Source organism: Excalfactoria chinensis, chromosome 4 (assembly GCF_039878825.1).
Source record: "Excalfactoria chinensis isolate bCotChi1 chromosome 4, bCotChi1.hap2, whole genome shotgun sequence".
Taxonomy (NCBI): domain Eukaryota; kingdom Metazoa; phylum Chordata; class Aves; order Galliformes; family Phasianidae; genus Excalfactoria; species Excalfactoria chinensis.
The window spans coordinates 29,285,118-29,311,256 of record NC_092828.1 but is presented as its reverse complement, the minus strand read 5'-3'; the positions used below and the strand labels follow the sequence as shown (position 1 = coordinate 29,311,256).

At 42.0% G+C, this 26,139-nt stretch overlaps 1 protein-coding gene and 1 long non-coding RNA gene across 2 annotated transcripts in view; one reads left to right on the top strand and one right to left on the bottom strand.

Annotated features, from left to right (window-relative positions):
• Nucleotides 1-2,953, top strand: part of BANK1 (B cell scaffold protein with ankyrin repeats 1) — a 126,508-nt gene extending 123,555 nt beyond the window's left edge. The window contains exon 15 of the mRNA XM_072335627.1: nucleotides 2,459-2,953. Within this exon, the coding sequence (XP_072191728.1) occupies nucleotides 2,459-2,631 (173 nt within the window). The 3' untranslated portion in view covers nucleotides 2,632-2,953. The remainder of the gene's footprint in view (nucleotides 1-2,458) is intronic.
• LOC140251629 (uncharacterized) lies at nucleotides 727-25,814 on the bottom strand. The gene is made up of 5 exons (XR_011903441.1): nucleotides 25,613-25,814; nucleotides 4,819-4,900; nucleotides 4,341-4,515; nucleotides 1,947-2,091; nucleotides 727-1,029 (listed from the first exon to the last, which is right to left on the bottom strand). It is a non-coding gene; the product is annotated as an uncharacterized lncRNA (long non-coding RNA).
• Between the last annotated feature and the right edge of the window lie 325 nt (nucleotides 25,815-26,139).

The window sequence follows — 26,139 nt, the reverse complement described above, 5'->3', positions numbered from 1 at the left end:
CATCAGAGTTCATTCGCATAACAATAGAACGGAAGAGCATCTTGATCAGAGGTCTGATTTCACACACACACACAAAAAGAAAACAACCATCAGACATCCTGGTTTATATTAGAAATTATTCTGTCGGGCTTCTACCTGTTCTTCTGACAGGAAGGCAAACATGCAAGCAGTAAGTCCACTAAAAGGCTAAAAGCTATGTTAGAGTGTAGCCGTCCATACAGAACGCACATGCATGTCAAACATAATATTTAAATAAGATTTTATAGCTGGAAAAAGTTGTATAGAGGTGTACAGAAATGCTGATTAATCTGGAGACTAGAGGTCATTTTAGTGCTAGAAAACTTGCCCATGGCGAGACATTCTCTCTGAGCAGCAGGATTTCCTGATGTTTCTGGTCCTGATTTTGGCTGTCTTCCTTTTGGCACCTAATAAGATCTGGAACAGTTGGTTTTGTTATTGTTTTCTACCTGTGTCTTTCAAAAATAATCATATAGCATGTTTTAAAAATATATAACCTTTCAATGAAAACTGATCGCTAGGCTTGCTGCTAAGACATAAGAGTAAATAAATGCTTTAGAGTAGTCACTGCTTTTGCTTGTTTACTTGTATGCTTTAATCAGTTCTGTTTTCAGACTCTGTTCTGAGAACAGGATTACCAGGAACTGAACTCAGCTCAGCAGCTGAGGCTGTAGACAGACTTCATGGATTATCTTGCATTTATTCTGAGCATGGGATGTAGTGAAATAATCACCTGGTAAATTTACTTTGATAATCCTTCATTTATTGACAATGATGAGTGGATGCTGTTAAAAGTTTAAGGCCGAGAACAAGGATGTCTGCATCTTTTTAGCCTATCTATAAGTCTTGAGATCTTCACAAATTTACAGTACCTCAGTTTTCACAGGCACTGGATTTCTTTGGTTTGTCAGTCTCCACAAGAATATCCTGGGCAAAGCAACTCCACAAGTTGTATTTTCTTCTTCAGCTTCCTTGCTTTCTTTCAGATAAGTTTAGAACTTGACAGAGACGCTGAAAAATTCCAAAATTAAAGTTTGGGTTATGAGCAGCATTTTGCATTGTTTGAGTTATAAAAGGGTCCAAATGCAATCTGTTCACAACATCAAAATGGTACAGCTTACCTCTGGAGACTAATGGAATAAAGGTTTTGAATCAAAATAACTAATTATTTGCTTTCCCAACTTTTCCAAGGCTGGAGAATGGTATGTTTGATCAGTTGTAGCATTTAGGGCTTTTTTGGGCAGCACTGGAAATGGATCTCTTCAGTGAGGTCTCCCCTGCCACCCTTTTCCACATACAAAGGAGAGGGTGGATTCCCTCAGTGAGAATTGTATTCCTCTCATCACTGCACTACAGTGCCCACCGTAAAACAGGGACCTCCTTTCCTGCTGCTTATCCTCTAACATTATTTGTTCAAGCTTCTCCGTAATTCTCATAAAACTAAAAATATCAGTGCTCTGATGTGACCTGAAAACAAAAGAAATTGTCACTGCCTCTTCAAGAAGCAGCTCAGCTCCTAACGTGGGTTTTTCTTTATGGTTGTTCCTTTGAGTAGGGCTGAGGTCACCTACACCAAATGGCTAAAAAAACTCTGAAGCTGGAGAAAACGTTACAATTAACAATTTAGGTAATAGCAGAAGTGCTTGTAAACTGCAGCTTGCTCATGTGAGATGAACTGTTCAAGGAGGGAGGTGGAATTACCCCTGAGATTAGAACAGGTGGTCTCTGTCAATTTTAGAAGGTGAATTACATGTGGGAAAACTTAGAAAATACAATTTATCTAGCACATTCTATCTGTAAACTGTAACTGTAAAGCATCAGGATAGCCCTGGGGTGTCGGGTTTGAGGATTTTTCTTCCCTCATTTTTATTTCCTCATTCCCACATTTAGAGAAAAACAGCAAGGTTTAAAAGGGAATGTTCATTCACCTGCATAGACCAGAAAACTTGTGTGCTTATGGTGATGTTCAGCAATCCCCCAAGAAACCATGTTTGATGTTTATGGCGTCAATGTTCTCCCTTAAAGTAATGAGAACATCCAGTGCACACAGTGCCTAGGAGGACTGGACTGTTCCTGAAAGAAATAAATTAGTTAAAGTTAAAACCTGGGGGAAAAAAAAGAGTTGTTTGTTAGCAGTCCGGTACCGATTCCTATTGATGTATTTTCTTAGGAGAAGTCGTGGGGGAATCTGAGTGTTTGCATATTGCAGACCATCAACTACTGCATTTCTATTGTTAATATCCTGATTTCCCAAACAAACAACAACGCAGCAACTCTTAGGTATTTAACACTCAGACCATCGTACCTTTTGACCCAGCAGGTGGACTGCGCGGTTGAGTTTCTCACACTCATTTCAACCATTGCTGTGTTCCATCTTATTCAGAAAGAAAAAAAGGAAGAAGTCCATTCAGGCATGAGCATTATTCGTTATTTCTTACAGCGCAGCTCTTCAGCCAGCTGTGCATCGCTTTCCCCAGTCTGGCACCCCGTGTGGCTGAACCCCAAGAGGCTCCAGTGCTGGCACACAGCACAGCAATGCAGCCCTGGCTGCACCGTCAGCATCGTGGGATCGCTCACCTGGGCCAGCTCTGGAAGAAGTCCACTATCACTTAAAGCAAATGAGTACGGTTTCTTGTAAAGTCAGCACCGAATTTTAGTCTTTCTTTGCCAATGTTTTTGTCCAAATGACAGCTGAAGTTATATATAAGATATATATAAGATACATCACATGCTTTGATTGCTTTCAAACTGTTCAGTTTTTCCGTGATGGCTGACTTTTCCGTGATTGTTAAGAAGTAGATTTTATACAGAAAAGAGGGAGAAAATGAAAAGTTAAAGATTATGATTATATGAAGATTATAGGCAAAGTTTAGTTTTTACTTTCCATTAGAACGTTTTTGTATAAACTTTGTGTGCAGGTTTGTCTTCCGTAGGACTAAAAATTGTACTTTGTGAGTTTTAACACATATAGACAAAGTGAAACTCATCTCTGAAGTGAAACTGTACAAATTAAGAATGTAAATCAGTACTAATTGCGTACTACTGCATTCAAGTAATTAAAATAATTGTATTTAAAGGAAAACGTTTTGTCTAATAAATTGATTAAGATCAAGCGATACCCAGAATAAACCAAGAAGAGCTCTCATGGCACTTACAGAGCACAAGCAAAGACACAAATCACAATTAATGGGTCTGCATTTATGCAGTGTAATACTCCATTATTTAAGTGAGCGTGTGATGATACAGGAGCATGCAAGAAGGTTTGCTCATACACACAAGAGAAGAAAACGATCACATATCCAACTTGCAGAGGACGTAAGAGAATATTTGATCTTTTAAGTAGTAGCTCACAGAGACTTCTCCCACCCTTGTTATCTGAGCTTTCTGAAAACAGTCTTAACAAGCAGCTGAACATTCTACTGTCCCAGAAAGCCTCACAGAGATCATAATCTTTACCCTCCTCTCAGTCGCTTGTTATTCACTGGCATCTTTAGGAACATGAGATTTTCAAAGGAAGCTCCCCATCAGGCACGCTATGAGAGATTTAAGAGTTTTGTTAGGTAAAACTTTATAATCAGAAACCTCCAAATTATGCACAACTCCTGATCCCTGCCTACATGTTAAAGTGACCAAAATTTGGAAGGCGGGGGGTGGGTGGTGGTGGAGGATTTGACGTTCAGGCTTACGAGCCTTGAGGGTCATATTTCCTCCATTTCAATCGCTAACTTACTGTGCCAAGAACCATTACAAATAAAAGCAAGCCAAAAAGACATTATTGGGATTTTATAATAATGAGAGAATCTTGCGGAGGAGCATTAGTGTCCACATATGGTTTTAGGCTAATTAAAATTCTATTTTAAATGGGCTGATTAAACATTTTTCAGGAAATTATCTGTTCTCTGGGGAAACCTCCCATGTCTGTGAGGAACACTCCCACAAACACTGCAGATGTATTGCTATGGAGTTATAAATATTCAGTGGCTGCTGCTATCAACACAGCAGCACAGCTTTGTATTCTGTACGAAGACTTTTCTTGAGCTGCTTGAGCCACAGCAAAAGCCTTGAAATGTAGAATGCCTTCCAGATCTTCAATGACAGCCGGTGCCTATGGCCTGGGGAACCTGGCCATGTGGACATGGAGCAGGATATATTACTTGAAAAGCTTTAATGCATATAATCTGCACTCCATTTATTTATTTCCTCTTAAGCAGTATCTCTTAAGAAAAGTTGTGTTTATGTTCTTATAAACCCAGCTACCCAGAGTATCCTCCAGCAGTGATTTCCAAAGAGGCCAAACGTAAATGGAAGAAAAGAATACACACCGTGCAACATGTTGGTGTCTGGTGTTTTTCTCTGAAGTTTGATGTTTGCTTCCACAGCACAGGAGATGAATGGACCTTGCTGGGATCAGTCCTCTTGGTCCTCCAGGCAGGATCCAGGTCCACTGTGCACTACTACATGAGAGGCAACAGTTTCTTCACCCCAGTTAGAGGGCTCCTGGGAATCATTGAGATCTGGGGTCAGTGGTAAGAAACTAAAAAACTTTATAAAGTCACATCAAGGAAACTTTAGATGTTTCCTGGCAGACAAACTAGGAGCCATCAAAACCCCAAAGCTGTAGTTCCCCATCGGGGAAAGCAAGCAAAGTGTGTTCAGTTTTGTGCATAGGAAAATTTGGATCTATGATGTGTGGTACATGATATACCACAGCTTTCCACCCAGGGTGAGGTAGGATTACCCATAACAAAACACCTCATTCTCTGCTTTTGCTGCTTCATAGAAGTTCAGATCTGAGCGTACCAAGTACAGCAGTTCCGGTGTTACAGGCAGCTTCCTGTTCCAAGCCCAGCAGCTGGGAACACAACCAGGGAATTCCTTGTTCCTATAAGTTTAAGCACAGAAGAAACTATTGTTACACAGTAATAACAGTCGAGTTTTTAGAAGTATAAAGGCCAAATTCAGCTCTTTAAGAAGCATTCTAGAACCTCGGTGCTTTACATCAGTGAGATGTAAAGAGCAAAAAAGCTCCAGTAGTCCTCCAGCAGGAAGGGCCAGAGTCACAGGCACCTCGTATTTTTCAACAGTGAAGCATTTGTTTGTAGGGCATTTTCACAAGCAAACCCCAGCTCCCAAAGACACTGACAAATGGCAGGCGAGCCCTCCCAGCCAGCACAAAGACTTCTCTTTTTTTAATCTCCCCATAATTTCCTAAAGCAATGTCATTCCTTCAGGCAGCAAGTGCAAGGAGCATCTGATAGACAAAACGTCTGACTGTTGCACAATAGAAGCATAACAACAGTAAATATTTAAAACAGCTAAAGCTGTCACTGAGACAACTTCAATCTAGAGCTCCGATGTGCAAAAAGCAATTGCATTTCCAACTGCTGTAGCTGGGACTGCTACTAGTGCCTGTTGCAGAAGTACCGCTGTGCCGCAGCACGCAGGTAGGCCACAAAAGATCCACGAAAACAACAGGGAAGATACACAGTGTCACCTCAGGGAAGAAATACTTGCAATGCCAAAGACTTGCTCCCATCACTGATTCTCAGCTGGGGGAAGATCTGACACCAACAGCTCAATGTTTCCTCTGATTGCCGGCCTTTTAAAGGAGAACAAAAAACCTTTCAATAACTTATGTGCTATATCTCAGCTACGCAGTTGTTGTTATACAAAATCTCTTTTGCCAAGAAGGCTCATCACTAAGGCATTTTGGCAGAAAGGAAGTCCTGAAGTTCTGATAACCACATGTGTGTTACTAACAGGAAACACCACTGAGTCTCGTTTTAGCAGTGCATGAACAGTGAACTAAATCACAGGAACCTAAAAGCCCCGCTGACGTGAGATTCCTGTTAGTGAGATTCCTGTTGTAGGTGCTCTACAACATTATCTTCATTGCAAGCTAAAAGATTCACTAACTGACCAATCAGCAACGTAAGAGCTGTCTGTGAGGTAACCCATGGCTCAGACACAGTGTGCCGTCCACAAGGGTGCAGCATGCCCTTGCTGGATACTCACTCTACAAGCAGTGCAGCAACAATAGTGGGAAACGGCAGAACAAGGATGAAACTGATGGTCCTGCTTTTGTTTTATCAAAGAATCTATATAATGCTTGCAGGGATTTACAGATCTCCTCCATCACATTTCAGCCTTGGTTGGAGATCTTTACCACAAGAACAGGAGCAAATGACAAGAGCTGCCCTGACAGCCCTAGAGGGGAAGAGAGCACCAGGCACAGACAGCTGTTTGGTACAGTCAGCAGTGCCAAGAAAAATTCCCAAGTGTTACATGTGTTGGCTGCAGTTGTTTGCAGACAGAAGTGGAACAAGATGTGCTCGTACAGGATATCTAAGCTGCATCATTGTCTGAACAAATAAAATCATGCGTGAAGAACCGCTACCAGCAAGAATTAAGCTTACAGCTGCCACCTATGCAGAGCACGCATCTACCTGCTAAAAGGAATGGAAGGAAGAATCTCAAGAGCATAATCCATCTCCTGTGGGAAAAGCAACTGAAGATCTTTTTCAGCATGAGATGGAAGTAAGAGCAGAGCAAAAGAAAGGAAAGAGAAGGAAGCATTCTGTTCCGATCATTTCACTGCCACATCATTCCTTATTTTCTTCTGCCCCCCTAAAGTGGAAGTTTACAAGACATGAACACACGGTGAGAGGAGTCTTGGAGGAAAGATGCACCAAAAGACTCTCAGCAGGACTCTCTGTCCTCAGGTACCTTCTGTTGGTACATCCTGCTTGAGAGGGTGAGCACCGAGCTCCCTCCTGTCACACAGTACGCATTACACATCTGTGTGAAGCACAGCTCAGTCGCTCCCTCCTCCCATCTAAGTTCAGTACATGCCTGGAGGAAGAGATGCCAATATCACACCCACGCACTTCTCCTCCTGCCCGGCTGCCCTCCCAGCAGGCACAAAGGATGCATCCGCCTCCATGGTGAGGCAGCTAACACTGAGGCTGAGGGTTTATTTTTAATCTCTTCCCTTAACCTTTCTGCGTGTCCAGCTGCAACACAAAACCATCTCAGGGGTGGAAAGCTCCCTTTTAGCAGGAACAGGCCCAGCCCCAGATACTGACTGCCAAACTGAACAAAGTGACTGCATGCCCGCTGTGCCTCACCGATCCATCTGTTTGCCTAATGCTTCTTGCTTCAGGGTATTGGGGCACCGAGTCAGTCATTCAGCAGCTCTCATACTGCTAAGCACTCCTTATCCAGAGGGTGGTGAGATACTGGGACAGGTTGCACAGAGAGGTTGTGGATGCTACATCCCAGGAGGTGCTCAAGGCCAGGCTGGATGGGGAGCTGGGCAGCCTGGTCTAGTGGGTGGCAAACGTGCCCACTGCAGGGAGGTTGGAACTGGGTGATATTTGAGGTCCCTTTCAACTCTAACCATTCTGTGATTCTACAAGTACCCAGCGGGGAGCTCAGCAAGATCTGCTGTGCCATGGGAGCTGCAGCACATTTGCTTGGGAAATCCAAACATGCTTTGGAAAAACACAGCATCAGGGCTCTATCCTTGAGATCACAGAAACAAAGGCATGCCCAAGACAAAACCAACCTGAATTCCAGTGGCTGGGGGAGTAAAAACTCCTCACTGCTCTTTGTGCTCGTGTACATCGTTGTAGGGAACGCATTACAATGGTGGGCGAGCCAGCTTCAAGCCTCTGCCTTCCACCCACAGCTTCTGCTGCTTTTACCTCTGTTCCATCACTCATTCACACTCCCTCAGCCACTCGCCCACATACACTCCTTGCTGACAGCACAGCTGCATGTATGCATTCAGAACTACAGGAACTGCCTTTGTAATTCTGGTATTGAGAGAACAAGCAGCAGCAGCAGCAAGAGCAGGATCTGAGGGGCTGTGCTGGACAGATGGCTGCAGGTGTGCACCACACACTCATGCAGCGTGCTGCTGTTCCAGCTAACTGATGCAAAGCTGCTGAAACAGCCCCCGGGGGCTCTTTGCAAGAGCAAGTTCTGGCTAATTTTAGATCTGAGGCAGCATCAGTAACCATCAAATATGGGAAGTGGGGTTTTCAAAGAAGCTGAATGCAGCTGAAATCAGTGAGAACAAGCTGTTTCTTTCAGGCCCTCTTGAAAAGCTCAGCCCTGGCAGCCATGGGAAAGGCAGAACCCCACTGCAGTCTGCAGTGAGAGGCGATCCTGCTCCCCCAGAAGACACAGATATCCTGGGAACACCAGGCCAGATCACACCCTTCTTCCCGGGGGCAAACAGGGCCTTCGTGCCCAGGTGCACACTGACCTGGGGTGCAGGACAGGCTTCAGTATCACAGTTCTGCCTCACAAAGTGAAGAGCAGTGACCCAGCAGCAAGCTGTACTAACAGCCCCGCAAGTGCTATTCCAGGCTCCCAGAAATCCACATTATGAAGCTGGGTGTCACCAGCATGACATGATATATGCAATAGCAAAGGGAAGACGCAATGTGGCACAGACACAGAGCACAACAGCAGGAGCAGTACAGTTCCTGTACTTTGTCTTCATTATTTGACAGCTCGCCATCTCTCCGGGATGAAGCCCATAGTCTCTTATCAGCAGTATGCTCGGCTGATTGCAGCAGCACAGACCACAGTAGATTTTACAGTAGCCAATGTAACAACCCCCACTGTAGCTGCAGATTGGAAGTGCCACATTAATCGATTTGGGTCTCAGGATAGGTGTGGGCTGCTTATGAATCACCACACCTCAGTGCAGCAGAGGAGTGGGTCACAACTCAGCCAGGTAACCAGCAGCATGCACCATACAACAACACAATATACAGAGCGTGGTGGGGAAAAAAAAGGCATTCTCAGAAGGCTTTCAACCCCAAATAAACAAAACAAAGCTTCTAAATTATATAAGCCATTAAATAAACACACCAGTCATCTCAAAGATGGTGACTACCTGCTAGGGATACACTGCAAAATTCATGCTCATTTTAAACTGAACAAGGAGGAAAGTGAGGGATACTCTTGCTCTTACCATGCAGCTGAGGTTCAGACAGCAGGGCCTGCCAGCACAGTGCAGCAGCTGCCACACACAGCTTGATCCCGCATTGCCATTGTGAGCCACTGTGCTTCTCCAGAGGTGTCAAATCGAGCACTGTTGCCACCCCCCTGCTGTGGGTGTACACAGGTAACACACATTCCTGGAAGATCTGGTCTCTGCAACTGGAGCTCTTACAGGGCATGAAGGCATTAAGCTCTGAGATTCATCCCAAATCTAAGCACTGTCCTCAGAGCCCAAAGGACACTGTTATCCACTGCCTCACTTGAACATTTTGACTTCATCCTAAGGCACCAAAACCCGCGTGCACTGTAGGAAGGATCAGAATACCCATTTGTAAGAAAATAAGGGTGTGACACATACAAAGCCAGTTCTGAGTAGCACAACACAAAACCTGTGCCCATACAGGAACGCAGCCTCTCCAGGCCTTCTCAGGCAACTAGCAGTTTCCACTTAACTTAAAGAAGCATAAAGCTGCTGAAACAGGAAGCAAGATTAGGACAACAGCAGCACAGCACACACTGGTGTACAGTCAGGACACAGTGCACAAGAGGGTTTGTGCAAGTCCCCGTGTTGGTTATTTTGTCTGAAATGGTTCACTTGTTGCTGAAATGTGTAGCGCTTTCTCAGCTTTCCGGCCAGCTGCATTGCAGGTATGGCTGCATTCCTACTATCCACAACCGCTGCAAGCCTCCTGGAGTCAAACTCTTCACTGTGAAAGGCATCCAACAAACATAAGGTATTTATTAGCAGCAGCAGGGGAAGTAAATAATGGTACAGAGGAGCACTCCTCCTATGCCTTCAGATATTTAAATAAATGAGGCTTAAAAGCCATTTATTTTGGAATCACTGTTGCCAATGATTAACACGTTATAACTACTCAGCCTTGTGTTAATCTCTCTGGGCAGACAAGGAAACATCGCATTAACCTACACTGTTTGTTCATAATCTCCAATCTGAATCTTTGTTATGTTACCCTGGGGCCCAGAAGTTCAATGTAGATGGAAATGCTTTTTCAGATGCCCACGGCCCAAGACCGGCAGGCTTTGAGTTAGCACCTTGTGCTAACTGGCACGGCTTCTCATTGTGCTCACTGCAGAATGGGAATTATCAGAGCAATATCACTAGCTGTGCTAGAAAACTGTTCTAAAATTAGCAGTGTTGCCAGGAACATGCACTGCTTTTTCTTCCCCGAGATCAGTAACTAAGTTGTGGTAAAACCAGCAGAGAGAACTTATCATCATTAGCACTGTTGAGGGTTATTTCAATGATAATATCAGGGGAATTCAGATGTATGTGCAATTCAGGTGGTTCCCTTGTTGATTTGGGGTGGGGGTTTGTTTTGGTTGTTGTTTGCTGTGTTCATCTATTTTAGATCTGCTGATAATGAAAGGGAGCTCAGTGCTCCAGCAGTCAGCAGCAGGAGGGGGGGGGAAAAAAAGGAGGACGGATGATACCAGAAATCCTTCCACTCTAACCATCTCTAAACAAGAACCCGGAAAATACTTGAATTATAAAGAAACAGGGAAGGCTCAGCTCAGCAGACTCAATGGTGCTTGTCCATCCCTGCGCTGGACGTGAAAGCATGATTGTTATTAACGTTTTATCTGATGTGTTCTTCGTTAGAATTAGTATTCATCCAGAACCCAGCTTCTATTCTAATATATCCACCTAAATTCTTATCAAATTTTGACAAGTTGTTTTTCATCAATAGTATCTTTTTCATCAATAGTACTCTTGCTAAAAGCCAACTCCCTACTTGGCATCGCAGCATACCTTCAGCTTCTTTCAGATCTGTCTCGCAACGGAGAGCTCTTTTAGTTACAACCGTTTTTCCAAGTTCTTACAACACAGAACAGAGATCAGCGCTACAGAGAGTCCAACCTACATTAACAGTGGGTAGGGTTAACTGAGACTGCTCGGGGGAACCTGCAAACACCGACTCCAGAGCTCCAGCAATCAGCTCAGATAACTGCAGAGCAGCACTGAGGTGTGATGTAGTGATAGAGCAAGTCTCTTAGCAAGCCTAGAGGGGAAAAAAATAAATAAAAAGCATGACAAGCTTCAGGAGAAGTGAAGTCATAAGAAGATGAGATACCAGGCTGAGCTCACATTGTCAAATCAGGCACATTTTTCCCCCTCCTATTCAAGTAAAATATGCATTCCGCAGGAGCCTGGATGAGAAACTTGGAAAAAGCATCCAGCCATCTCCGTGATTCATCGAGGAATTCTGCTGAATCTGCAGTTGTTGCTAAAGCAACAGAAAGCTGATACTGAAGCAAAAAACTGATGAAGGATTAAAGCTGACAACACACCGCTACTTCTGAAAATGAGATAACATGCATCACCTCCACACATGCAATCTTGAAATCTATTGTTTGCCATGTTTTGCACTGTGGGATAATTGTGCGAGAACAGTGAGGCTGAGATCAGAAAGTCCAGTAAGAAAACACTGGAATGTGTGCGAAGGTACAGCAAGAGTAATCTCAACATGACTATCAGTTGTACTTCCAACATATAAAAGAGTGAACCCAAGAGGCAAGATTAAGAAGCAACAGAAAGAAAATACCTGTAAGTTAGCCACTGAACCTCTTGCTAAAAATATAGCTGAGAACAACAGTATACCAACATAAGGAACATTTGACATGCCTGGCACAGCTGGTCAGATTCACACCTTCACCAACATACCTCAGGACATGAGCTAGCCAATGGATGTTTTTTTCTTATTAGAGGGTGGGGGGAAGGGGAGGGTATCTATTTCATCTCGTTACCACTGCTGTATTCTGCTCTTGTTTTACTCTGGAACCAGATATATTAGCAAAAACAAAAGTAAGGAATCCCAAATGTTGTTGGAGAACATCCACAGGATTATTTGTGACGTGCTTTATATTGTAGCCTAATTTTTTAAAGATTAAGGCACAATGTTTGTATGCAGGAAAAGAAAAAGAGAAGTGTTACAAGCCATGGTAATGAACACGGGCACTCTGTGTCCTTTTGAAATCCACTGGAAAGGGAGAAGAAACATACGACTTTGTTACCAGGAATCAGTGCCAGGAGATACTTTGAAAGCAGACAGAGTTGAAGCCATAGGTCTTCTCCTCCCTCACAGCACAGCCCTACTGTGAGCAGAAACCCGTCCCTTCACAACATCAGGAAGCAGCAACATTGGGGTGGCGTTATGCTGTGGAGTGTTGCACAGCACCTGCCTCTGCACTTCAGAAGTGATGCAGGGGCAACCAAACCCCCCAGCAACATCAAACCAGCAGGCAGCCAGAGAAGAGGCTCAGCAGAACTGCACAAAGCAGATCTCATTCAAAGCAAATCCTGATTTGGAGAAGCTTTACCGATCAGAGCACATCTGTGAGGATTTCTTTGCCATCTTATACTTTGTGTAATGCTCCAGAAGCAAACAAGTAACAAATCATTGCATGGGGCAAATTTGGTAAGAGTTACAAGGAATACTGCTAATTGTTAAGGCTTCGGTTTCTTCAGAATTAACTTCAAGTATCTGGAAAGTGATGCACTGTTACACATCCCTTCCTATGAGTACTGCAGTAGTAAGCAACCTCAAGAATCTGTACTCGTGCTTCATCTCCCTCAGAGCCAAATGAGTCTGGAAAAGGAATATTTACTGTGGGTTACAACGTCATTGTGGTTGATGTGTTCTTTTTGCTTTGATACGATTCATCCAGATCCCTCTTCCTCCGCTAAAACAAAAGGAAACATTTTATTGTTTTCACTCCAAGAATGGTAAATAACTCCAAATTAACTCTCGTTTCCTTCCATCTCAACTCTTATCAGATTTTTATTAAGCTTTTGTTTGTTTTGTTGTCATCGTTTTGGTGTTGCTTTTTTTGTTTTTGTTTTTTTTTAAAATGGTGGTGGTTAAAGGTGCACATATGCAGGAACTTCACTGATCTTCCAAAGTAATCCATTATGCATTGAATAAGCCACCAAGTTAGAGCAATTTATTGCAGTAGGAAGGCAATAAAGATATTCACTATTTCTACATCTCCAGATCACACCTTCTATATCAAGAAACCAACAAAATCTTTGGTAGGAATTTAGGTCAGGTTAGTAACCTCATCTTCTTTACAACACAGAATCTAGTTGCTTTGTTTGTTTGTTCTTTAATATAAAAGAATGATACGCTGTTTGTGTAAACATGAATTCAGTGGAACCTTATGCAATACATACTAATCTTTGGCAAAAGGTGGGGGTTATTTCTCAATATACATGTAAAAATGCATCATTCACCTGCTTTTGTAGTGAAGCTCTATTTGCATTATTTTTACATCACAAAAATATTTAACTTTTCCTTTCCCCATTTTATTTTCCTTTTATCCCTTCCATGGAGCTATTGCAACTAGATTAGTCCTAGCATATCTGCAAGCCTAACCTTTCAAATTACCCTGATGTTACATACATTATTTACAATCTTTTGACAAAAAAATATCCTCTTAGAAGACACACTTTCCCATACAAAGAAGGCTAAAAGCACCAGCTCGTAAATACATGACAGCATCTAAGTGGAGCCTTACTACTAAACCTCTCCGTCTTGCACTTCGGGCAGTGCACAGTTGTGCAGCATTGTAGTAATTTTCTTTAATTTTACTGTTGTATACGATGTATATGTTATTTATTGGCTGAGGGAGCTGGGTGTTTCAGCCTGGAGAAGAGAAGGCTGCCAGGAGATCTCATTGCAGCCTTCCAGCATTTAAAAGGGGATTATAAACAAGGGGGGAATCAACTGTTTATAAGGATAGACAGTGACAGAACAGCGGGGAATGGTTTTAAGCTCAAGGAGGAAAGGTTTACACTGGCTGTCAGAGGAAGGTTCTTTACGGGGAGAGTGGTAACGTGCTGGAATGAACTGCCCAGAGGGGCTGTAGATGCTCTGTCACTGGAGGTGTTCAAGGCCAGGTTGGATGGGGACCTGAGCAACATTGTCTAGTACTGCATCTGCTTGTTGGTAGCCCTTGTCTGTGGCAGGGTGGCTGGAACTTGGTGATCCCTGGGGTCCCTTCCAACCCAAGCCATTCTATGAACAGTGAGACAGAGGCATTTTGTTTGCTAGTTTTTTTATACAAACATGACAAATCAGAGGAAATCACCTAATTTCAGTGGGTATCATGGATTTCAGAACCAAGTTTGTGAAGGCATGGAAGATTTTATTTTGACAACACAAAAATTCAGAAGAGTTTCTAGGATTACCAGGGAGGTGTCCTGCACTACCTAAGGCTACACGTTAGAAATGAAGCTCACAGCAGGTGACTGCTGTACTTCTAAGTGCACTCACCTTTCCTAGCTGCTGCTCAAGTTGGTGAGGAAGCATGTCTCATGAGGTGCAGACACTACTACATCCTCCCTGTTTCTCCTACTCACCCTTCCCAGCCCTCCTTTCCAAAACTAAATTTCTTTTTCTCTCACCTTCCCAATTCAAAATGTTGCTCACTTTTATACGCGTGTTTTCCAAAGCTTTTTGTGGAGAGCTGGGAGAAAATCCACCCCACCATTTACCAACACTAGCATGAAGCGTTGCTTGGGTAAGAGGCTTCCACTCAAAAACCACAGGAACATTTAACTACTCTGCCTCAGGTTTGCTTTGAAAATAGGATGCGACTAGTTTAGCCACTCTCACTGAAAGCAGTTGTGCTGTTGCTATTGTAAGTTACTGCCTACAGAGAACAGTGATTGAGCTTACCCCTATGACAAGAGAATACCATGTGATAGGGATAGAAATATGAGAAATATTAACTATAATTTAAAAAATTAAGAAGGTGGGGAAAAAAGTCTTAGTTACAGAATTTACAATGGTAGCACAGGGGTCAGTTCATTCACTGCCATTGCTGCTCCTGTCCTTCCTACCCTTTTGAAACCTTTTTTTCTCCAGATAAGAAAGAACACATAGAGTTTCCTTACATTCCTTTTCTCTTTCCTTCTTCCACCCACACCCTGAAAGCCAGCTCAGTGAGTTGCCAAGGATTATGAAGAGGCAGTTAATCTAGCTGCCAGAAAAGCTATAGTCCATATTTCGCAAAAACCTGGGATGCATTTCTGCAGGAAGATTATACCTGCTGCAGATTCACATACCCTGAGAAGCCATCTTATGCATTCATTGGACCAATTTAATATAGAAATCATATTTTTCAGTACATTCCACTGTGAAAAGTCACAGAACAAACATTTCCTAGGATATCCTATCTTTACCCTCGGAAGATAAAACATATCTTGAAGCTTTCCTTTAAAAAGGGAAACATCTAACAAGGGAAAAACCACTCTGTTAAAATGACCCCAGGTCTATCTCAAAAGTCTAGCCCCAAACCCATTCTGCTGCTTGTCAGCAATAACTGTTAGCAAAGGGTTCTTGTGGAATATCCTGCCAAAATGACAGACCTCTTTTCAGCTCTTCTTTAGAGGTTGTTTTATGACCTAAGCAAGCGACTAAAGTCTCAGCAGCATTCCGTTAGTGATGTATTTAATATAAAAGTGGTTATTTATACTACTGAAGTGCTAGCTAGAAGTGATCAGACTACACTGAGTAAAGCTGTGCTTTCAGACCATGATTATCTGTGCCTAAAGCAGTTTGCAAGGGGAAAAGAAAGCGCACTCTGTGCCCACGTGAGCTACCATCACAAAAAAGATGAGCAACGTGTGAGAACACATCGCTTACTTGCACAGTAACACAGAAACAGACTATTACAGCAAAAGTAGATGTGAGCTCCCACACTACATCCTACGTTTCATTGGTTAGAGGCATAACTTCATTTTCAGTATGTATTTAATTTTACAGCGAATTTGCCCTTTCTTCCACAGAGCATTATTTCTCACAGGAAGAAGCAAAGTAGTTAGGATAACTGTCCATTTCTGCATAGGAAACATAACTGATAGACAGACTTTTGTACTGAATAAAATTTGCTGAAAACCCAGGACAATGCCTATATTGCATGAATGCACCACACTTGTTTGACAGTATAGTGTGATATGAAAGCAGAGTGTTTGAACAGCAAGAAAGGATATCAAGACTGAAATATAAAGGTGAGGCAACTCTCTGAAATGAGCTTTAGTATTTCTAAGGCATTTGCAAACAGTGGCACAGAAATAGGCAGAGGACTGTTTGGTGCTATGCAACCATCTCCCATTTAGAACCACAGCCCTTTAGCCAAAGCACTGCTGTGTGCCAACTCTTACCCAGTAGAAACCAAGAAACAAGTGATCTTTCATTTGCCAAGCAGTAAAGCCCACACAGAATAATTAGTGAGCAACAGCCAATATGTTACAAACCTGAATTTGTTTCACAGCCATTCTCTCAGAGGCACGATTGCTGAATGTGTTTCAGAGATCTGGACTAACCTGGATATGGAGGAGGCTGCCTTATGGTGCAAGCACAGGTCTCAAAGAAAGGCCTTTCTCCCTACTGCTTGGCACCCCCAGGCAAAGCAGGATTTGAAATGAATGACTTTTAATCACTGAAATCTCTCTGTTCCTAGTGGCTCCCATGTATCTAAAGAACAATGCTATTCTGGAGCAAGCAAATCTTCCTTCTTCCCTCATGATCTTCCACGCCTGCCCACACTAGCTATGATAGAAATCACTGAAGAGGCAAGAAGTAGTTGGTCAGAATAACAACAGGCATAATGAGGAGGGGATGCCACAAGAAAAACAGAAAATCTACAGTTTGGCAGCTCCAAAGCAAGATCTCTTGGCCGGTATCTTCACCTCTTTGGGAACTCATTGCACCAAGACCATCAAAAGCAGCACTGCCACCCTATGTTGCAGTCAAAGACTGGGTTATTCACATAGCTCTGCACAAAAACAAAGGTATCCAACTCTGGAAAGGTAACCAAGAAATAAACCTTGCTTCACAATCTGCTCCAAGCAACATGAGCCACAGTATTTTGTATCCTTTCAAACTGTAAGGATGTACAGTAGAAGACAATGCTTTGAAAAGCTCTCTGATCTCGCATGGATAAGAATGAGAGCCCAGATGCTGTAAGACAGTAACCACAATAACCAATTCTCCAGCAGCATAGCTCTTGGGATGCCTCCAGCAGGTTTGCTTGTTGCTGCCAACATTTTTCTGGGAAACAGAACGGACCTTCTGGGGCAATACTCAACCCAACCTTTCCCACACAGCCAAAGCAGAGTACAAGATGGAGAAATGAGGGTACAGGATGCACGAGATGGCTTTTAAGAAGAACTTCACTGAAGACAGATTCCCCCATGCCAAACATTCTTATCAAGAAAGGTGCTGTGCTTGAACAATGATTGCATTCAGAACACACAGGAAGTGGAGGGTGGAATTTCATACACTTTGTAGTTATGATTTTAAATGGTCTTATCATCACAGGGTCTGAGCCATGCCAGGCAGGAGTGGGAATGTGGCTACTGAATCTCTTGCTATTAGGATCAACAGGTCTAAATACATCCAATACAAATCATACACAAGTCACAGCTGCTCTAAAAGCCAAGTCAGTTCATTCACAAGCAGGCTGCTGCCTTTTGTAAAGATATAGAAGCTGGAAAACTATTGCCTAGCAGCAACCTCCCATTACTTCTTCCAAAACCTACTTAACTCTCATCTGCACATGGATTTCTCAGTCTAAATAGCTGTTAATGAAATACAGCCATAACTGATACCAAACTTTAAGTCTTCAACATCTTCACTTGTATTTTTATAGGGAATGGTTCATTTCATTGCTTAAAAGTTGTCTGTGACAGGAATTGCCACTGCTGCCAGAGGAATTATTGCTTTTCAGAGCCAAATTAACCTTTAATCTAATGAAACTGAATACAATGACACTGCTCTTTGGTGAGACAAATTACTCAAAAGATTTGTCTGTAAGAAGAGCGAAGTAATTCTCTGTGACTACAAAATACAGTCTGAGTTGTGGCAGATATCACTATTAACTTGATTCTAATTGAAGCCAGCACAGACTAGAAAACTCAGATCTATGTGCGGGGCTGCACAGGCGATATGCTCAGCCCCTTCTACAGTTGCAGCTCAGTACAATTAATACATGCACACTCAGACACTTGGGCTCAGGATGGACTAGAAAAATAGATTAAACTTGTGCATTTGTTCTGGCAGAAAGCATTAATCGCTTGAGATTCACATTTGAAAAAAGCAGTTGGTGCTAAATTAGTACAAACAAATTCTTGCTTTTCAGCATGGTAAGCAAGTAGGCAACAGAGTTAAGTTAACCTCAAAGTCAGCAAGCTCTGCCTGAAGTCATAAGTACTGCTAGGTTCACATAAGTCTCAGGCTGAAAAGGATGGACATGAATAAGAATTTCTGCACATGCACAGTTAAGACAAATATGAAGCCTTACAGTTTATGAGTCAGCATCACTTTCTAAGCACTCTGTTGAATATTCAGCGTGATCTCTCAAGAAAATCTTTTGGACAGAGTAGGCCTTAGTGTAGCATGTGCTTGCAGTCAGTAAAAAGCTTCCACTCACCTCCGCATGAGCAAAATAAGCCTTTTCAATAAGCCTTCTTGTTTATCATACAGATACATTCTGTTTACTTATTTAGAAGACTCTTCTCTCTCCTGCCTAGGTAGGTACTCAGCAACTGCTGCACTGCTTTAATATAGTTGGAATATTTGAAGCATGAACCAGAAGATAATACTGCACACACTGTTTTGTTAGGTGTTTTATGATAGATTATACTCATTAAACCTGTGATTACTGTTTGCATTTACTGTGTTCCAAGGAAGGATTACAAAACAATTACCAATCCCACAGACCTGCTAGAAGGCTTAATTGCAGATTTGCTGTATTCACATCACAAATTAAAACAGCAGCAAGTTACATTCTTTTGGTAAAATTAAAGTTTGCCCACACATACATACATATTTTTTTTCCCCTACTAGTTGCTCTGTTTTAATCATACTTTATTATGCACTTCAAGTATACAACAGCCTCTGTTTCTATACACTATGCTTCAGGGATCAGAAAAGGAGAAATAAATGTAGTTATACAAGAATATTAAATTATTCATTGTAGTAATAGTCATTGGTAGCGGTACCTCCATTTACTTGGGCAGTCTTGATCTTAAGCTAGATTTAAGATCAAAGTCCATCCTGGTAATTCTGTTAAATTTTCTAAGGGTTGCACAGAGTGAATTGGTTACATGGAGTCCAATTAAACAAGTCAAAGTGTTTGCCATCATATTAAAAAAAATAAATGGTAGGTTTATGGCAAGTTGGAAGTCTGCAGAAAGGGATGAGAGCAGAAATTAACAACAAAGCAACACATCACCTTTCCTGCAGTAGCCAACAAATTGTTTTTTTACATCTCGGTAAAACTCAGGCATTGTCAGCTCTCTTCCTTCTGAAGGCTGGTGTTATTTATTCAGCACTTCAAAGGGACTGTACTTCATTGCAGCCTAAATCTCTGATCTCCTCCCACCTAATTGGAGTAAAACTGTTTCTGATTTTCAAGAGTTTTCAAGGTGGCTTTTTTGTTGTTTTTTTGTCCTTAGTATAGAGATCTTTTTAAAACACTGGTGTCATGTGGAAAATAGAGACATGTTCAGGCTAGCCAGGCAGGAACCCACACAACCCATCTGAAAGAAGCCATTCAGCAAAGCCCTTGCAACACTGCCATCTTTTCCACATCAACCAATCCACGTCTAAAGGGGCGCTCCAAAGGAATCACACTGAGTCATTTCCAGAGAGCACATCAGCAACCCAAAAAACAGCTCTCCGTAAGAACCTCTGTGTATAAAGTAGGTATGTGACAGAGGAGAACTGTGACAGGTTAACATTGTACACACACATTCTAAAAGTAGCGCATGCAGCAAGGCTGTAGGAGACCAGACCTGCAAGGAGTTCTGCTTGGAGGCTGCCCTGTAGCACAGGCAGGACAGACACTGTCACTGGAGGTGCAAGAACTACAAGTTAAGTTTGTCAGTGTTCACACATCAAAGATGAGAATACATTTGCAGGTGTTGAGTGACATCTAACAGAAAGGAATTCATGTTTATATCCAAAGAGGGTGCAGATGTAAGTCTTCTCCAAAATCAAGCACGCCTAGAAGTACTGAGTGCATCCATAACACATGGATGTCCACAGCAAAGACGACTCTGCATCTTAGAATTCCCTCCAAATTTTTCCACCACGGTCCATGACAGTCAGCTTCTTTCAGAGTCTCAAAGGTTTATCCTGGACCATGGCATCTTTCTTGCCCACTTCAGAAAGCCGCTAGCCACTACTGATTGATCCATTTCCTCACCAGTTAAAGCCATTCTAGTGTGCAATTACACAAGCTATAAATAAGCATGGGTTTTGTGCAGCAAAAACCTAATTGCAGCAGCACACCTATGCTGTGACAAGAAGTGATGCAATTAACAACTACTAAGTATCTGACAACTGATTGGTTTGATTTAGGTAACCTGAAATACCTTCCAGATCCTGCAGTTAGCATCCATCTCTTGCTGTTAGTTCTCTTCCTATAGAGGGGAAGATTGTTTCCAAACTTAAAGAACAGTCAGCATGCATGCATGCCAAACATCTGCGGTTAATCAAATGAAAAACTGTTTTCTCTGTCCTCTCTACCCATTGAATTAATTGCTGGCGAGTTCACTGCTCAAATCTTGCAAGGTGATACAAATTGTGATTAAAAATAAATAAATAAAATCCACTTTTAGCTATTTCCATAGGCTATTTTTCAGTAGGATCTTAACAGAAACTCATTATGCCTGTGAAGATGAGGAATTTCTCTTTTAGTGTGTGATTTCCTTTAGAAGTAAGGGAGACAGTCGCAGAGGATGGAATTTACCAAGGGAAGAATGTGAGCAGCCCTTATATTACAGCGCCATGGAGACAGCAGTCTGACAAGAATAAAGAACACTTGTTTAAGCCACAAAATCCCTCAGCCTCAGTTTACAAACTACATGCTTGTGGCTAAGAATTGGGGTGATGCAGTTGACAGCGTTAGTCAACTTCTTTCTCCAACACAGACAGTATTTATAGGAGGGACACTGAGAACTTCACAACAGCTTTCAGAGGCAGATAGAAGCCAACTGAGGAGCCCTCTTCCCCTCAGTCTATATATTGAGCACAGTTGTATAACAGCATTTCTTTCTGCAAAGTATCTTATACAGAAATCCAAAATGAGCGGACATTGCAGACACCAACACAATTTTCCAGTGGCAGTTCTCCCATAAAATTTGCCAGCAGCATTAAGGGCAATGAAAATACTGTGGAAACTGCAAAAAGCAGCTGATCTGTAACACAGACAAAGCGTTGTTCTTTGGTAGTAAGAAAGATGAGAAAATTGCAAAGAAAAAAGAAGTTCAAGACTAAGAAACTAATTTATCCAGCTGCCGCATCAACCAGGCAAAATGAGAAAGACTTTAAGACTTCAAGCTGATAACAACTCCTTGTCTTTGGCCTCTCCTGGAAACCACAACTAAGTAGCCAAAAGCAGAAGGAAAAAAGATCCACAGTATGCACTATATTAATTTTAACCTTATGTTTATCAAATGAATACCAAGAGCTATGTTAATTAGTTTGCCAACTGTAAGCAACCTTTGTTTCCTTCTTGTTACTGGGTTAAAGGGAACACCTAACACCAGACCTGTCATTCAAAAACACTCCTTGGTTTTTGAGAAAAGCACATGGATGCTCCTATCTAGGAAGGGCTTTAAGACAGATCTCAGATAGAAAAAGATCCCTAAGACATTCCTGTCATTCCTCTCAACTAAAATTAGGGCTCAGTAGACTCCATCCATCAAATGACCATGCCACAGACAAGAGCTTCATGAGCTTCAGCTGTCACCAAGAAGTTGCAGCACAGAGCACTGTTACCTGACATAGGAATCAATTCCAATGGGAAAAACAGGAGCCCAGCAGGAGGCATTTTATAAATCTTAATCTCAAGTAAAAAGTACAAGATTCAAGTTTAAGAATAAACTGTTGACTCCATTAAATCTCCTTGTACAAACACTGAGGTCAAACAGTTCCCATAAAGTTAGTAAGCCAACAGATAGCAACAAAAAGAATAGGTTGAATTTACCAAGGGAAGAAGTCAGTTGCTCAAGAGCAGCAAAATGCAAAGTTACAGTACATCTGTCTTCAGCAAGAGATGGCCTGTTTTGATTTTCTCTGCTCCCATTTATTTTGGAAAGGTACAGTACAGCTGTGGAAGCTTTTTTAATAGGGAGAAGAAAGGCAGTTGCAGTATCTTTTTTAGACTTGAGGACAAAATAGGTGTAATATGGCTAAGCTTGATCATATTCTCAATTCATTCTGTAGTAAAGCATTGTTGCATCCAGTTGCATGAGAAGCGTTGTCACCTCTTACACAAAAATAGCAGCCTAAGTATCTGTCAGTATTCCACCTGCAAAACAAAGGTCAATTCACTCTCTGCTTTGAGCCCCCAGCATCTACCACTTCAAGCCGTGACTCCAACTAGCTATTCATAAAATCGCTTGGTGCAGCTTGAGCTGTCAGCTAAAGCACTACAGTATAACATTGTCTGCTTTATTTCAGCCCAGACTACATTTTCAGGTCCCCTACCACAAACGTCTCAGTGCACAGGTATCTGCTGATTTGTCCCATAGCTTTCTGGTTTATCCCATAACTTATAAATCACACTCCTTCCGTATGCAACACTGTGTAATTCAGCAAACATTTCTCCCACACCTGCATTTCCACTGGCATGCATGTTGGCTCAGTACTTAGAAACTGCTCTGACCTGCAGCCCACACATGAAAACCAGACCATGTTTTGTTGCCAAAGGCCTGGCTTACCCGGTTATACTTGTCAGTCTGCAAAGGTCAACAGCTATGCATGAAGACTAGGCCTTCAACTTTCTTTTACCTAGAAAAAGCATGACAAAAGTCTGGTCTAACAAGAGCGTTCGAAGAAGCCAACAGAAACTGCTGAAAAAGATACACCCCATATATATTCTTACAGGTCCTACAGGAGTTACCTTAATCACATCGTTCAGAGAAAGCCTGTGTATTTGTGGTGAACATGGATTTTTAATGTGACTGGATTCAGCTATATGGCCCTACTAAAAGCAATACTACCAGGACTACTTTACCTGATATGAACCAAAGCATCAGTATGGACACAGATCTAGATGGACTGGACATCCTTCCAATTTTGCTCAGCCAGTTTGGATTCTTGTATCTGTCTATTACATGGAGACAGTCTCTATATTCTTATCTTACCTGAAAGAACTGAGAGCTTAAAAATTCAACCTAAGCATTTTACTTGCACAACTAGATTGTTGTCACATTGTTGAGTTGGATCTTAGCTTTTGGAACTAGGAAAGACAATGCTACTTAGTTTGCCAGACAAATCAGTGTTAATAGCTGTAGTCACCCATGCTAAATGCTACCCTTTGGGGAAGACACAGGATTGATCTGGGACTTCTCACTGAATATCAAGTTCTGACTTGCTGAACTGTGTCATTTTTGTAGAGAGGAATGCCTTGTCCAAGGGTAGTTAGGAAGAGCTGGAGGAAGGCAGATTTATAAACTTTGATAGACCTATCTTGATACACTCTATTTGAAATACAGAAAGACAGGACCACGAAAGTACTCAGAATCCTTTATAGGAACTCTTCTGACTACCACCCACACACCTCCCTATTGGATTCCTGTATATTGCATATACATATATATTTGTTTATTTATTTGTTCATCCCCAAGTTTATTCACAAAGTGCTTAATATTTTATTTTATTTTCCTTTTATCCTGACAAACTCCCCTGCAACCTGCCTGACAAGAATTAATACAGATGTAAAGCAGTGTTATACTTCCAAGGCTTGAAAAATTTATCCTTGCTTGGTGGATTGTTGAACAGGCAGCAAGTACCTCTGTTGCCCTTATACAAGTCATGAACTGGCTTCCCAGACACTGGCCACAGCATTGTCAGGCATGGGGTCACAAGTTGATCTAAGGCAAGTAGACACTGATGTGCTTTGATTTCCATGGTGAGAACAGAGTTACAATTTAATCTCACCCAAGATGGCTTTCATTTTTGAAGTGGTTTAAAAACATTCACAGTTTGCAATTAGCACTGCTCTGAACTGACAGACAAGATGGACAATTACTGCTATTTGGGAGCAGCAGGGGAAATGAAAGGAAAACTGAAGGGAAAAGTGAACCACAACACAAAACCACAGCAACAATCAAAGAAAACAAAGTTGACTTTTCAGATCCAACTTGAAAACCTCATTCTGCCTTTGTCTAAAAGCCCACAGATCTTCAAATTACATCATAAACCACCACACAGATGCAGCAGTATCATTTCAGGAGTAGCAAATCCATATGAACTCATATCTCATTTAACTAGACACCAACTGTATTATCGTCTGTCAGCTTTGTTCTGGACACATGCTGTTGCAGACCCCAGGGACATCAACATCTCTGTACTGTATTCCTCAGTGTCTCCATTCAGGAATTACTACATGCAGCATGTCACAGGGTCTTACTCCTCCTTCACCACTTATTTTCTAGAGAACACGGGCAACATTTAAATTTTAGCAGTTCCAAATGCTATGTCTGATACTCTGCATAGCATTCACTACACCAGGTACATATTCAGGAATTATGCTTATACTACTTCTGATAGGAGATTTCTGCCTTATAGGTCAAAGGTACAAAACAGAGAGCTCTCAACATTCCTTGCTACCCCGCACTTTAAACAAAGTATCTTCCTTACTATTCATTTTCTTTTTAAACTAATGTTGAGCGATTTCTTCTCCCCATCCCACCTCCCTTAACAGAGAGCAGGGACAGAAGTTGGTTCCACGTCTCCCCTACAAACAAAATCCATTCACATCCATTAAAATTCAGCAAAAATGATAATATTTAAAAGAGACCCAACCATTTAAGGTGCCTGGCACCCTAGAATGTCCACAGCCTCTAGTGCCTTAACTTGCACTGAAAATCTCAACAGCTTAAAGGATATCACCCTCATTACAAGGACTTAATCAAACAAAAAAGCAACTAATAAATAATAAAAAACACACAAAACAAAACCAACCAAACAAAAAGAACAATAACAGAACAGATGAACATCACACCTTTTTTCTGCCCTTTGCTCTCTACTTCCTGTAGTCTCCAAGAAACTCTTAAAAACTTCTCAGGTACCCAGCATATTTCTGTATTGATATACAGCTGAACATGTAACCTGGACAAATACTAGCAAGATGGAGCTACTTCTCCCTTCATCATTTTCTATGGTGCCCACAAGTTATACCCCACAGCCATGATACATTTACCAGCTCTTCCTGCAAGTCAGAACAAAATTCTACATAGATTTTTTTATAGAATCCCTTTAGAAACACCATACTGCAGCCACCACCACAGTATACTTATTATTCCTGGAGAAACCTGCCACTACAGTCCCTTTGCTCTTGGGATTTCTATACTGGGTTGGAACATAGCTCTCAGGCTGGCAGACCCAGGACTTCACTTCAAAACAATAGCATCATCCAGTGCAGGCTCAGAAAAGTAGGAAAATACAACACAGTTTCAGACTACCCACCATGTTACATTGCTCTCCAGCTTCCCCAGCTCATTGCTCACTCTTCCCAGCAACAACACCCCTCTTACCTCTTCCTCAGCTCACATATAGGCAAGAAATCCAAAGCAATTCAATATTTCACCCAAAGTTTCCTAGTACAATGCACAATCCAGTCACTCCCTTTTTAGATCCAGACATCCCGCTTCTTCAAAAGCTTTTGGTCAGCAAAGTCTCTCCTTTAACTCCCTGAAAGTATGAGGGGCAGTAAGATGCTGGCAAGAACCATCTGTTCTGTTATAAACAACCTTAGAGCGATTCTTTAATCTGTATCTTCATCAGTTACATACGTTGAAAAAATCCTTACAGCAGGTTTTTGCCTTCTCCTGCAAAAGGCTCAGCCCTCTTAGCTGCCTGATTCCAGCCAGCAGAAGCCGTGAAGGTAATTAGGACAGATAATAGCTTCATACACACCACCTGTGCTGGGGCAACTGCTCACAGCCCACATCAACCTGAGCTTCTTTCATTGATGTATAATTTACATTTTCTACAGCATATATGTTAATTACCTCACCCCAGAGAAGAATTACAAATTGGTAACTCTGTCATATGCCAAAGT